At 38.7% G+C, this 13,114-nt stretch overlaps 1 protein-coding gene across 2 annotated transcripts in view; it reads right to left on the bottom strand.

Moving 5' to 3' along the window:
• The window catches only part of dnai1.2 (dynein, axonemal, intermediate chain 1, paralog 2), a 35,822-nt gene that overhangs the window by 13,616 nt on the left and 9,092 nt on the right, over positions 1–13,114 (bottom strand). For both annotated transcript variants that reach the window (XM_049466147.1, XM_049466146.1), the window contains exons 17-19: positions 10,549–10,697; positions 8,232–8,331; positions 135–317 (exon numbers count right to left, since the gene is read on the bottom strand). In XM_049466147.1, coding sequence (XP_049322104.1) covers positions 135–317; positions 8,232–8,331; positions 10,549–10,697 — 432 coding nt within the window. The remainder of the gene's footprint in view (positions 1–134; positions 318–8,231; positions 8,332–10,548; positions 10,698–13,114) is intronic.

Consider the following 13,114-nt stretch of genomic DNA (forward strand, 5'->3'; position numbering starts at 1 on the left):
AAAAAGCAGCATCCAGGCAGAAAGTGATTCATAGTTTGGGATGAAAACTGCAGAAGTTGGTGCTTAAGGCCAGAACACAGGAGTCCATGTGAGCGTGGCAGCAGAGGCCAGCGCAGGCTGGCACGGTGGCTTACCTTGGGCTTCCTGCGGAGGTTGGGAGACAGCTTGAGGCTGGTGACGTAGCCCCGGTCGTCGCCCACGATGATGATGGGGTAGACGGGGTTGAACTCTATGTGAGTTAGCTTCGTCTTCTTAGCCGCCACCGCTTGCTGGCAGATCGCTTCATATTTGTTGATGCTGAGGTCAAACACATGGACCTGTATGTGTCGGAGAGAAAAATAATAAAAAATAAAGGCAATGGTCAAAAGATTTAGTCCAGACTTTTTACTGATATGCAACTTGATATTTCACTGACATGCCACAAGTCATGAGATAGACAGATAGATAGATACAATCCGGGTTAGCACCTGAACATTCCATTCAGACAGCTTCCTCTTACAGCGTCCACAGTTAATCCTGTTGGATGTGGTTGATCCTTCTTGGTAGTTAATGCTGACATTACCCTGGATACCGTGGCTCTTGATACATCACAAAGACTTGCTGTCTTGGTCACAGATGCGCCAGTGCACCAATAATTTATCCTCTTTTGAACTCTGATATGTCACCCATAATGTTGTGTGCATTGCAATATTTTGAGCAAAACTCTTACCCTGCAATTAATGAAGATTGCACAGGCTCATCCATTTTAGCCATGAAACCTCCCACACTAAAATGACAGCCACGGCCATCGGTGAAGCTATCATGTTCATGTTAAGCTAGTGATATTCATAATTTTGTAGATAGATTTAATAGAAATAGATGGAGTGTAAGATAGCAATGATGATCCTCTCTGTTCAATCGGCTGCCAGCACAAGTATCATTTGTACTGTCTTGAAACTTTTTACATGAGCAGTTAAACATTCGAGACTACACATTTACAGCAGTTAGCAGACACTCCTCTTCAGAGTGTTTTGCAAAAGTGCTTTCCTGTCCACTTAGAAGAATCCATTGATGGTGCAAAAAGCCTTAAGATATCCTGCAAACAAGATAGTGCCAGGAACAGGAGTCTGTGCTAAGAGCTAGATTTAAAGATGCATAAAGAAAGATGCCTTCTATGATGTTTTCCCGGTACTCATGTGACACTGTGGATTGAGGAAAGTTAAATGCCTGCACAATTTCAGAACTATCAGACCCACTGTCACGCTTCACTCCAACCAGTGTTCAAACTCATCTTACAGGTGTGGGTGCTCCCAAGATGTCCCCTAAGGTAGGTAAAGTTTCATGATGAATTTACATAATGCTATCTCAGGATTTTGCCATGTCAGTGTAATTAATTCTGAATATCGTCACAAAATAATGTGATTAATCATGATCAGTGATGTCATTAAGGTGTTACTCTAATCTGACCATTTTATTCCGTAACGAGTAATCTAACAGGCTACTATTTCCAATTCAGTAATCAGATTAAAGTTACGTATCTAAGTCACTGTGCTTTACTTTTTTGTCATTTTTCTTAGTAAAAAGATATTTTTGTATTGAAAGAATGGACGAGAAAGGCATTTTGCTGGAACTTACAATGGTACCTGTTGGCCGCAACCACGCCAAAATAACAACAGGCTAGCAAGCTAACAAGCTAACAGGCTAAAACTAGCACGTGGGCTGAACCCACTTACACAAACACCATGCTCTCTTCACCTCACACACACTTACACACAGCGAGCCTCCTTCTGCTCCTGGCACACACACACACAGAGCACTCTGTGCCGGTGACAAAGTGCTACCTAGCTTCAAAAACACAACGTCAAATTTGAAGAAACCCAAAGGTAAAGCAAAGCTTCCAGTGAAGTGACTTAGTTTCTTTTTAAAATCAAGCAATCCTTAAGTAACTAAGTTACTTTTTAAAGGGGTAATTAGTAATCAGTAATCAGATTACTCTTTCAATGTAACTATCCCATCACTGATCATGATCCACTATTACAACAGTTTAGCAGTGTAATTGAAAAACACAAATATATACTTATGCCAGAAGTTTTTCAAGAAGTCTGCACAGCACTGTTTGTGTGTGTATCTCTTTGACAGGCCCGTTTCATTGACAGAAACACAGGAATTGGACAGGAAGAAGTGTGCAGCTCTCCAATTAAACACATGGTGGAAACACTCAAGTCCAGCGCGACTTCCCACTTCCCACACACAAGACTAACAACCATACAGCCAAACAGATGCCGGCACTGGAGCGTTGTCACCAGCACACTGTAAAACAGCTTATTTCCTCCAGCCTGGGCTCATGCTTTAAAATAAGAAAAAGAACCATAAAATTAAAAACAGAATATAAATACTGCCAATGAAAGGTTTGGAGACATTATGGGAGAAGTTCTGCCTTAATTAGGCAAATTTATTCTGACATCACTCAGAACTACCAAGACATTACTACTTCATTACCACACTTTAGCAAAAATTTATTTTAGAGCTTTACTGAATTTTGAACTTTACAGAAGTAATATTTTTTACTAATATTACTTAATTATTATTAATTATTAAAATATTATTTAATATACAATATTTACATTCTACTAAAATACATCTAAGTGAGTGACATGTGACATGCTAATTGATATATTGCACGGTCCACCCAAAACACACCCATTATTAATTCTTTTTTGTGTGTTTCAGGCCGCACAAGGCATACTTTTCCCATTGTTATGATAGCAAAGACACACTAAAATGCCATAAATGAAGTTGCACGGTGTGTGGTTGACAGCTTACCTAAAGATAAGCTAAAATATGACCCATAAACCATGATTCATACTCTGGTCCAGACTTTCGTGTTTAAAACCATCCTTAGATCACCACACCTTCTAAAAAAACAAAGACTTTCTTAGTGCATTTTCAATTACATGCAAGCACACCTACTACAGCTTGAAGCGCTACCTCAGGAACAAAAGACATGTCATTTTTTCTCCACTCAGAATTCCCAAATGCATTGCACATCACATCTCCAGCCAAAGACTCTGCCTCCGGCTCTCCGGCTCAGGTAGGACTGATGGTAGGTACACACAGGCGAGGGATCAGTCTCTCAGAGAAATGGAGGAGGCTTTGGGCGATTAATGATGCCTGCAAGTGAAGGGACATGATTTCATGCTTGGTTTCTTCCTGTTTGACAAATACAGCTCAAATCACAGCCCAAACCAAAGCGATGGAGGAGGAGGAGGAGGAGGAGGAGCGAAAAACCATGGGATAGAAAGAGACAAGGAGAAAATTAGGGAAAAATAGGGGAGAAAAGGAACCGGAAACATGGCTGATTTTAGAGCTCATCATCCTTCAGTGTCATTGGCCTGCGAGGCTGCCCGCCCCAGCACAGCAGGCCAGACAGCAGGAAAGAGTCGCAGTGAAGATGAAAGGGTACAGAGGGCGAGAAGAGGGCTGAGAGGTTGCAGCCTTGCCACTGGTAAATATTTGTCAACCCACATGGCTCATAATTACTCACGGAGCACGTACCAAATGTAGGGCCCTATTCTAAGCAGCTGACGCAGGGGCGCAGGAACACACACACACAACCGCCAGGGCTAGCGGAGCCATCTGTAACTGTGGGAGGACCACCGAAAACCACACACGTTCAAACACTGACCAACAGCATGGTTCTAAATCCTAATAGAGTCTGAAATGCTGCTCTGATGGTTGCCAATTAGGGTCTGACGAATACGGCAGCATGCACATTCTGGCATCCATGGTCAAAATTCGGTAGCGTTAGCACAGGGCATAAAGATAAAGATTAAACATTCTCTAAAATATCACAATCATCGGTTTAGACATTTATAAATACTCCTCAAACCCCTTATCCTAACAATCTATGGAGGGGAAGAAAATATTTCCTGATTTCTGATTACATAATTTTAATAAAACACTTAAAGAAACAGAAGGAGTTAAGTGCTTGTTAGTCTTTGCATGTGATCCGCTGTGATCAATGATCAATCAGATACGTCAAGATGAAAATGTGTCAGTGATGTCCACACAAGATTTGATTACAGACCACAAGATTTGTATGCAGGAACAATGGGACAAAATATCTTATGAATATCATCATGTGGAAATGTTGCAGGCTGGAAATTTAGTAAATTTTCACATCTTCACATGGTCAGCAATGAAGTCAAAATAAATGCGTGTACTTGGCTTCTTTAAGAACCACTTTATAAACGGTTTATGGGGTCTTTTCTCTTTGTCACCATAGTTAGGGGAATCAGAATGTCCTTGTGTCATCTTTCTGGATGAATATGTACTATATATAAAAGTTGAGTTGAGTTCATGAGCAGTCAGGACTGGAACACTTCTCTGGAGAAGATCCAGACTGGCTGAGACACTGCCATTCACCACTCATTTTCTTCCTATCACACACACACACACACACACACACACACACGTACACGCTCAGCTCAGTCAGTCATCCAGACTGGCACAAAGCGGAGAGCCAGAAACAGCTCCATGATGAGCCACGCTACTCAAACAGAACAGAATGGACCTCAAAATAACTCGGGACAACTGGCAACCATGCGAGAATGCCTGAAGCTGTCCAAAAAATAAAAAAATAAAGACTTACAGGCACTGTAGGCACTATCACTGTACAAACATGTCCTCAGTTTGATAGCTCATGATTCATAGTGTATAACTGAACTGCACATCGTACTCGTATTATGTAGAGACTACGGCAAGCCAGTGACGGCTGTCAAATTACATGGACTTAAATCAACTGACAAAGTGGACCTGAATGGTCGGGACAGGTGATTAGAGTCTAACTTCTATCCTGAGACTAATAGCTAATGTCAGGCAGGTTGATGGCTGTCTCTGCAGTTTATTAGCACAGACGCAGACGAGTGGGTGAGTGTGATTGTGCTGCAGGTGATGCCGTGCAGTACAATGGATGGTCAGAATGGAATCTCATCATCTTTCACCTATGGTGTTTCATTAACACCCATGATGCCCCATAATGTGGTGTCTGGTTACAGTGCTATGCATGTGGGTATGTGTGTGTGTTTGTGTGTGTGTGTGTGTGTGTGTGTGTGTGTGTGTGTGTGTGTGTGTGTGTGTGCATCGATTGCTGCGAGTACTTCAGGAGATGTGCTTTTAAATGCTTTGGAAAACGACAGTCTAAGTGCATCATCGCATGCAATTACCCACAACTCTTACTATCATCGAATTACCTTCATCCTGCTCACTGCCAGGCTAAGTGGCAACATTGCTGTGTTCATTAATTGTATTCATTAATATCTAGGCCATGAAAATGACATCATTTATAACCTGTTTACATGATGCAGTTATGGATAATAATGCATTAAATACCAATTAAAATGCCAACAGTAAAGTTCAACCTAAAAAAGAATGTGCTTTGTGTTTGAGCGACAGATAATATTTTCTACGCAAAAGTCTGAGACCACCCTTCATTCATTTAAAGGGGATCTAGAATATCAGACTGCCCTTTCTTTGACACAGTTGAACAATGAGAGTCCAGTATGTGTGTAAGAGACAATCTGTGAATATGATTTTTTTTTTTAATTTGCAAGAAACCCAGCATAAAGAAAAGAGAGCTGCAAAACAGGCCAAAACAGTTATGATTTGTTATATTTACACCCACAAAAACCATGTTTACATCTGGTCTCTTCTTGTGAAAAGAATATTAATTGTACCCTGATAAGAAGTTAGCCACAATGCATTTACACAGGTCTTACCAGTAAAACCTGTTGGACACAATGAGCGGAATCTGGACAGAGCAGCGGAATCTGGCAAGACTTCAGATTAAAGATTTTTTTTTACAAGACAAAAATCCTTCTAAGGTAAAATGACAGGGTGATAAATAGGCTTATAAAATGTTATTTGAGCATTTATCACCCTAAACTTACTATTTATACAAAAAAAAACATAAAATACTCAAGAAATTAATTCTTCAAAACCTTTAAGTTATTTCTTTTTCAGCACTGACACTGAATTTTCCTCACAACTAGGTCTAATCTAATCTCATTTATTCAATGCTTTTCAGGAGACTCACGATCAGTGCAGGAGATTTTTCCACACCTCCAAAGTCTAGTCTTTGAAGTTTAGGATCATTTTCTATTTTCACCATCCATTTTTTTCTGTTTGCTTTTCTCAGTAAGAGCTTCTTAATCAGCTCCACACAGAGAAATGATGGACACAAACATCTGTGAATGTTTTCACATCTGAAGAGACAGAGGAGCTTGATTTCCCTTCCCTCTCAAAGATGAAAAGCTTCAAAAGCTGTTATTTGATGAGGCAGTTGTGGTGGTCTACCAGGTCTTACACAGTTAGGGCTCCAATTTTCTCTCTATTCTTCATTTTTTCCACTTATTTTTAATTTTGCATTAATACAAGTAGATTCTCTTATTTCTGTTCAGGTTAGAAATAAACTACATGTCCAAATGTTTGTGGACACCCTTCCTAATGAATGCATTAAGCTACTTAATGCTGCATCCACTGCTGGCACAGGCGTGCAAATCTTTTTTAATAAAAAAAAAAAAAAAAAAGTAAAAGTAAAGTAAAAAGTGTTGAAATGTATATGTGTGATAATATGTTGTAATATGTATTAAAAAATCCAATAAAGTTTCTTTGAAAAAGCAAATCTACACATACTGCTGATCTCGTCCCTGTAGAGAAATATTGCGAATAGAATAGGACTCTTCTGAAGAAGATATACATTATTGTATTGGGGCCATGCCTAAAGCAATGTTCTAGACAGCTAGAGATGAATTGTGTTCTCTGTAATGATGGTGCTCCATCCAAAACTTTTGGGATAAGCTGTGGGCTGAATGAGCAGGTTTCCCAATACTATGGGTTATATAGTAAAAATATCTCAAAACATATTTAGAACTCATGCAATAATTAACAATTTCAGGGTACACAGTTTCAGGGTAGTTATTATAATTTAAGTAAGTAAGATTTTAAAGACCCATTTTAGTCCGGTATAACCCTGCAGCATGTGTCATGTTTTTATAGTCTGACAGTAATAACTATTGCTGAGTAAATGGCTTTCTGTAATTGGTTGACCCTGGAGCTCCCTCAGTAATAGCAGTCCTGTTCCAATCCACCTAATGCCAATGGAATAGTAAAACCCAAACACACCCATGCATTGTGTTGTTATTGCTATTGACTATGTCCTATGATTTACCATTGATATAAAGCTCCATAAACCTCCTACATGGTTAAAACTGGGTCCCATTTATTATATTCACCTTATTTTCCAAAACAAACAAAACAAAAAGGTCCCGATATTGGTTTACTTTTTGTTAGAACTTTTCTACAACAGTAGATCCATGGAATATGGCTCACAACCGCAGTGATAATACATGTTTGTTGTGGGGCACCATATAAGAAAGTGTGAACTGTCTAATGTATGGGTAAAGGTGCTAAATTAAGTAGTTTGTATGTTCACTGAGGACCTATAGCTTGTTCTACCTCAACCTTTAGTTTTGTTATGAAGAGCTCCCTCTGTAACTGCATGCTACTAAAAAAAAGGAACATTGCTGTTATCACCAGCACTGGGTATCACCACTAATTTATAGAATTAAATAAATGTTTTATTTGTTTGTATTCAAAAATGATATGGATTCTTTTAGAATTATTTCCTTTACAATTACAGGTTTTGTTCAGACACAAAAGAAATTTCAACCTACTATTATTAAAAATATTAGTGTTTTCATGAAAAATTAACCCAAGACCCAAGTTTCATTAATGTTTATTATTATTTTACATTATTTAATTCTACATAATTTAAGGTGTAGTTTAAGGTGGAATGATGGAAAGGTAGAATGGAAAACTCTGAAACTGCTATCTTGTTTAACTAGTCTAGCAGGCTTTAGTAACTTTGAGTGATTTAGAAAACTTGTCGCTAACATTAGCTTAGCTTCTCTAAAACTATGGCATGTTTTAGAACTGCTGACCTGTACCTGCAGCTGGCTCTGAGACTCAGCAGGATGCTGATGACATAAACATTTTAAAGATCGATCTTGGGTTTTTATGAATTGATATCAGATCCTTTAAATGAAGATTTGAATCTACAACAAAATCTATTATTTTAAACCCACCCCTACTTATTGCATCTCATTTGACTGGTGTTTATGGTAAAAAAATAATAATAATCAAATCACAATAATAATAAAAATCAGTTTTTATCATGCAGCCCTAGAGCTTACCTTCCCATCCGTGGTGACAGCAGCAAACACAGTGGAAGAGTATGGAGACCATGCCACATCTCCCACGGGCGCATTGAGGTCAAAAGTGAACATGGGGCTTCTGGAAAACACAAGATATTTTTTTTTTAAAAACCTTCGTTAAGAGCATTCTCTGCACTTATTCTGACTCTAATTAGCAGAGAGTCTTCATGAAGAATGCAAATCAACCTGGCCATGATCATTTAGGTGAAGTTCAGAGGATTTCAGTTAAATTCATGCTATTGTTCTAGAGCAGCTCCAGGCTGGAGGCAGGCTTATCTGGCTCACAGCCCTGAGTGCCTGGTGTTTCTGCACAATAGATACACTTAGTGTCCTCTATCGCACAGCCACCAGGACTACTGCAGCTGAACCACACACACAAGTGCCCACACACACACACGCCTGCAAATTTGAAATCAATGGCACGTCATCATCCCAGTGGTCAGTACAGACAGCTGTTATCATGCTGAACAGGCAGGTGGATGAATGCATCCTGCTCGCACTCTGCCCCAGCTTTATTACACATACAGATTAGATAGGAAAGCATCTCATTGCAAACCCATTTTACCCGTTATCAGTCATTCTATGTGTGTCCACACTGACCTGCAAGCCTTTGACACTGAAAGCAATTTCACTAAACAACAAAACCAAATTTCAAAGCAATGGTTCAACAAAAACAAAATGTACACAATTTAAAACCCAAAGCATGTTGGGTTTAAGCAATCACACCTATTAATTAAGAAAAATGCACCTAAGATTGCTGTTAAAATAGTAACTGCTGTGATTATGTATGTTCTATATGTTAGTGTTACATATCTCTGCACCTTATTTTCACTACTCACACAATATTATATCATATCGGTACTGCACTGTCCTGTCTCGTAAACTGTCTCATCTGCTGTATTTATTGTACTTTTATAGTTTTCGGTTGCACTGTCGTGACTCTTGCACTTTGTTTGTCTATAGTTTGTTGGTTCATGTTGCTCCATGGTTCGGAGGATTGTAATTTTGTTGCACTGTGTGCCTGTACTCAGATGTAATAAGAATAAAAGCCTCTTGACCTTGACTTTGAATATATCATATAATATAATATAATATAGAATCAAGTACGGAAATAAGGTCGATTTTTCTCCCTCAGAATCAGGATCAGGTTACTCATTAATTTGCAAAGAAAATCACATAAGACTCATTTACATAAGGATTTGAGAAATACTCTTTAATTAAGGATTAATCTTAAGTACGAGTTAACAAAGTTCTTAGCGTTACTAAGCTTTGGGGAAACGCACCCCAGATCATTTGTAATGGTACATGGGGGGCATAGTCAATATTAGGCTACCATTACTAATAATAATAATATTATGGCAGATTAATGTAAATGTATTAAATGCTTTTTGCTTTTCAAATTAGATTTTGATTGATCTCCCACTTTAAACTCCTAAACTCTTAACAGGAGCTATGAATATTTAGTTTATTGGCATGGATGCATTACTTCATTAGATAACAGTGCTTGAATTTACTATTTACTTCACTGCAGGGGACAGCAGCCCTAAATTACACCTCTTTCTGTGGACGGTGAGTGATAGCCCTGGGGCAGACTGTCCTGCCTCTTCCTTCAATCCATATAAAAAGGCTTCAGTCCACTAGCATGCTTTCAATAACTTATCCCCATCAAAAGAAGTACTATAACAGTGGACTATAACAAACGCTATAAATACTTCAAGAGGTAAAGATCTTAAAGTCAATAAACCATGCTTAAAGAAGATACAGACATAAACGTACAGACACTGACACATGGCTGACCCTCATCTGCAACCGTTTTATAGTGTTATTTCACTAGAGCCCTCTGCTGCTGAATTTAGGGAACAGCAGTAAACACACCTTAGAAAAAAAAACAAAAAAACAAGAGCAGAATAGAGAGAATAATAATAACACAGACCACACCAAGCATAGCGCACTCTGTCGCAACATGACACAATAATTACAATCATTACTCACCCGCTGCCTAATTGATTTGTCAAATGGTGGCACTGACAAGCTAATTATGTTTATTTTGATAACAATACCAGATATATAATGCCTTTAATTTATTTAGCTATTTTTGAAGTAAAGATAATAGGGTTTGGACTGAAGCTGTAATGTTTCTGTGAAGAGCTTCCCGCTCTTATCTCATGAACGTAACCCCAGAGATCTTCATTTCAGATACAGAGCTCTATGCTTTTAAGCTTCGTCTAATCTCGCTGTGATGTTCTGACACAGTACTGCGAACATTAACGGCATGATCGATGAGTGCTGCACGTACTTGATGGTGTGATCCCATATCTTGACAGTCCAATCAGAGCTGCAGGAGATAAAGACTTTAGGATGGAACTGGTTCCACTTCACTGCGTCCACCGCCATGTTGTGCGCAGCGTACGTCTCCAGGAACTGACTGGAGTAGCATTTGGAACACTGCAAAAAAAACAGACACATTCCTCAAGGTCACATACACAATATGCCCAAATGTTTTTAAACACAGTTTATAGTACAAATACATAGGTTTATGTTTGAGTAAAATGAACATTGTTGTTTAATTCTATAAACTACGGACAACATTTCTCCCAACTTCCAAATAAAAATGTTGTAATTTAAAGCATTTATTTTCAGAAATTGAGAAATGGCTTTCAGACTTTATAAAATACAAAGAAAACAAGTTCATATTTATAAAGATTTAAGAGTTCACAAATCAATATTTGGTGGAGTAACCACAAAGCACAATGTTCATGCTTGTTTTCCTCCACCAGTCTTACACACTGCTTTTGGATAACTTTATGCCTTTACTCCTGCTGCAAAAAATTCAAGCAGTTCAGTGTGGTTTCAAACAGTAATGCTTCAAAAACAAGTAGAAATCAAAAGCAATATTCTTCACCGCAGGTGAGTTTAAGAGAGTTAAGAGCACCAATGTTTTTTAGTAAAATAATATGTATTTACTTATGCATCGCAACCGAAATCACTACAATATATTGTGAAATCGATAACATCATTACCAGAAGACATTACCACCTACAGTGGACCGCACAGTGGGCCTGGTGGCATCTGGTTAAATGATCCATATGTACAAAGAATCTTTTTAAGAATCGTTTTAAGGCCGATATTACATCCACATTCAATACAAGAGGCATACCCAACACTCACATACATTACTTCTAGCTTCATAGCTTCTAATAAACGTGGCAAAAGTCATGAAAAAGGAACTAGTACTATAGGATTTGGCCATGTGTCATTTTCTGTTATCTGAGGATTTTGCTCTGTCTTTATGATCAGCTTACATTCAGCTCTCTAAGAGTTTACAGTGATGAAAGTGCTGATGGGAGGCAGAGGGTTAACCTGAAGGATAAATCTAGAGAAGTACCAGAGTCCAGCATTGTCTGTCAGTCTGCAGAGAAAGCAAGACTCAGCTTGTGGCATTGTCTCTGGCACACAGAGGATTAGACCATCCCTGAAAGCTCTAGTCCACAATGCCTCTGCCAAACAGAGACAGCTCGGCTGGCTTTATCCAACAGCCGATTTATTGCATCTATTGCATCCTGTTTGCTTCTTTCTCTCAGGGGCGGCTCTTATATCTGCCTCACTGCACTTTCAGCCGTTTCTCTAGAACACTGTGTGCAGTACTGGGCTTTTTATTGTGTTTGTTTAGTCTCATCACACAAGTCTCATCATTATTTTACAGCAGCTAAACTATAGTTTAAAAAACATCACAGTTAAGCAGCTGTGTTTCTATCACTGCTGAATAAAAACAAACTGGCCAGCTAATGCTGGTCAAACTGGTTATGTTAGTTGACCAATTTACAGGTTACATTATTTCAGTAATTCAGTTCAAAATGTGAAACTCATATATGATATAGATATATTACACATAGAGTGATCTATTCTAAGAGTTTATTTATTTTATTGTAGATGATTATGGTTTACAGCCAATGAAAACTCAAAAATCAGTATCTCAGAAAACTTTTGGTATCAGTGTGGGCAGTGTGCCAAGTCCTGCTGGAAAATAAAATCCACATCTCCATAAAGATTGTCACAAGAGAGAAGTATAAAGTGCTTTAAGATTTTGCGGAAGAACACTTTGACTTTGGACTTAATAATAAAACACAGTGGATCAACACCAGCAGATGACATGTCTCTCCAAACCATCACTAGTGTGGAAACTTCACACTAGACCACGAGCAGTTTGGACTGTGTGTCTCTCCACTCTTCCTCCAGACTCTGCTCCCTTGATTTACAAATGAAATGTAAAATTTACTGATGATCAGTGATGGCTTGGAGAAACATGTCTGTCATCTGCTGGTGTTGGTCCACTGTGTTTTATTATCAAGTCTAAAGTCAAAGTGCAGCTTTCTACCAGAGGATTTTATACTCATATCCTCATATACAGTGTTCTTAGCTGACACTAACTCCTGTGCCCCCCTGCTGCCACACTGGCTCATGGGATGAGGTAGAAGCTGAGCTGAGTTGGCAAACTAACAAACTAATGAGAACACTTCCTCTCTCCTCTGAGAAACCTGCACATTAGGTAAACAACAAACACAGAGGAGGAGTACTCCCTCACTGAGGTCCAGGAAACAACAATAATAAGAGGCAACATTTTAACTAGATAGCAATATATTGATACTGCAAATTATTTTCTTTCAAAACCAGCATGACATGTCTTTCCAAACCATCCCTGATCATCAGTAAATTTTACATTTCATTGTAAATCAAGGGATCAGAGTCTGGAGGAAGAGTGGAGAGACACACAGTCCAAACTGCTCAAGGTCTAGTGTGAAGGTTCCACCAATCAGTGATGGTTTGGAGAGACATGTCATCTGCTGGTGTTGATTTACTGTGTT

Source organism: Astyanax mexicanus, chromosome 17 (assembly GCF_023375975.1).
Source record: "Astyanax mexicanus isolate ESR-SI-001 chromosome 17, AstMex3_surface, whole genome shotgun sequence".
Lineage (NCBI taxonomy): Eukaryota > Metazoa > Chordata > Actinopteri > Characiformes > Acestrorhamphidae > Astyanax > Astyanax mexicanus.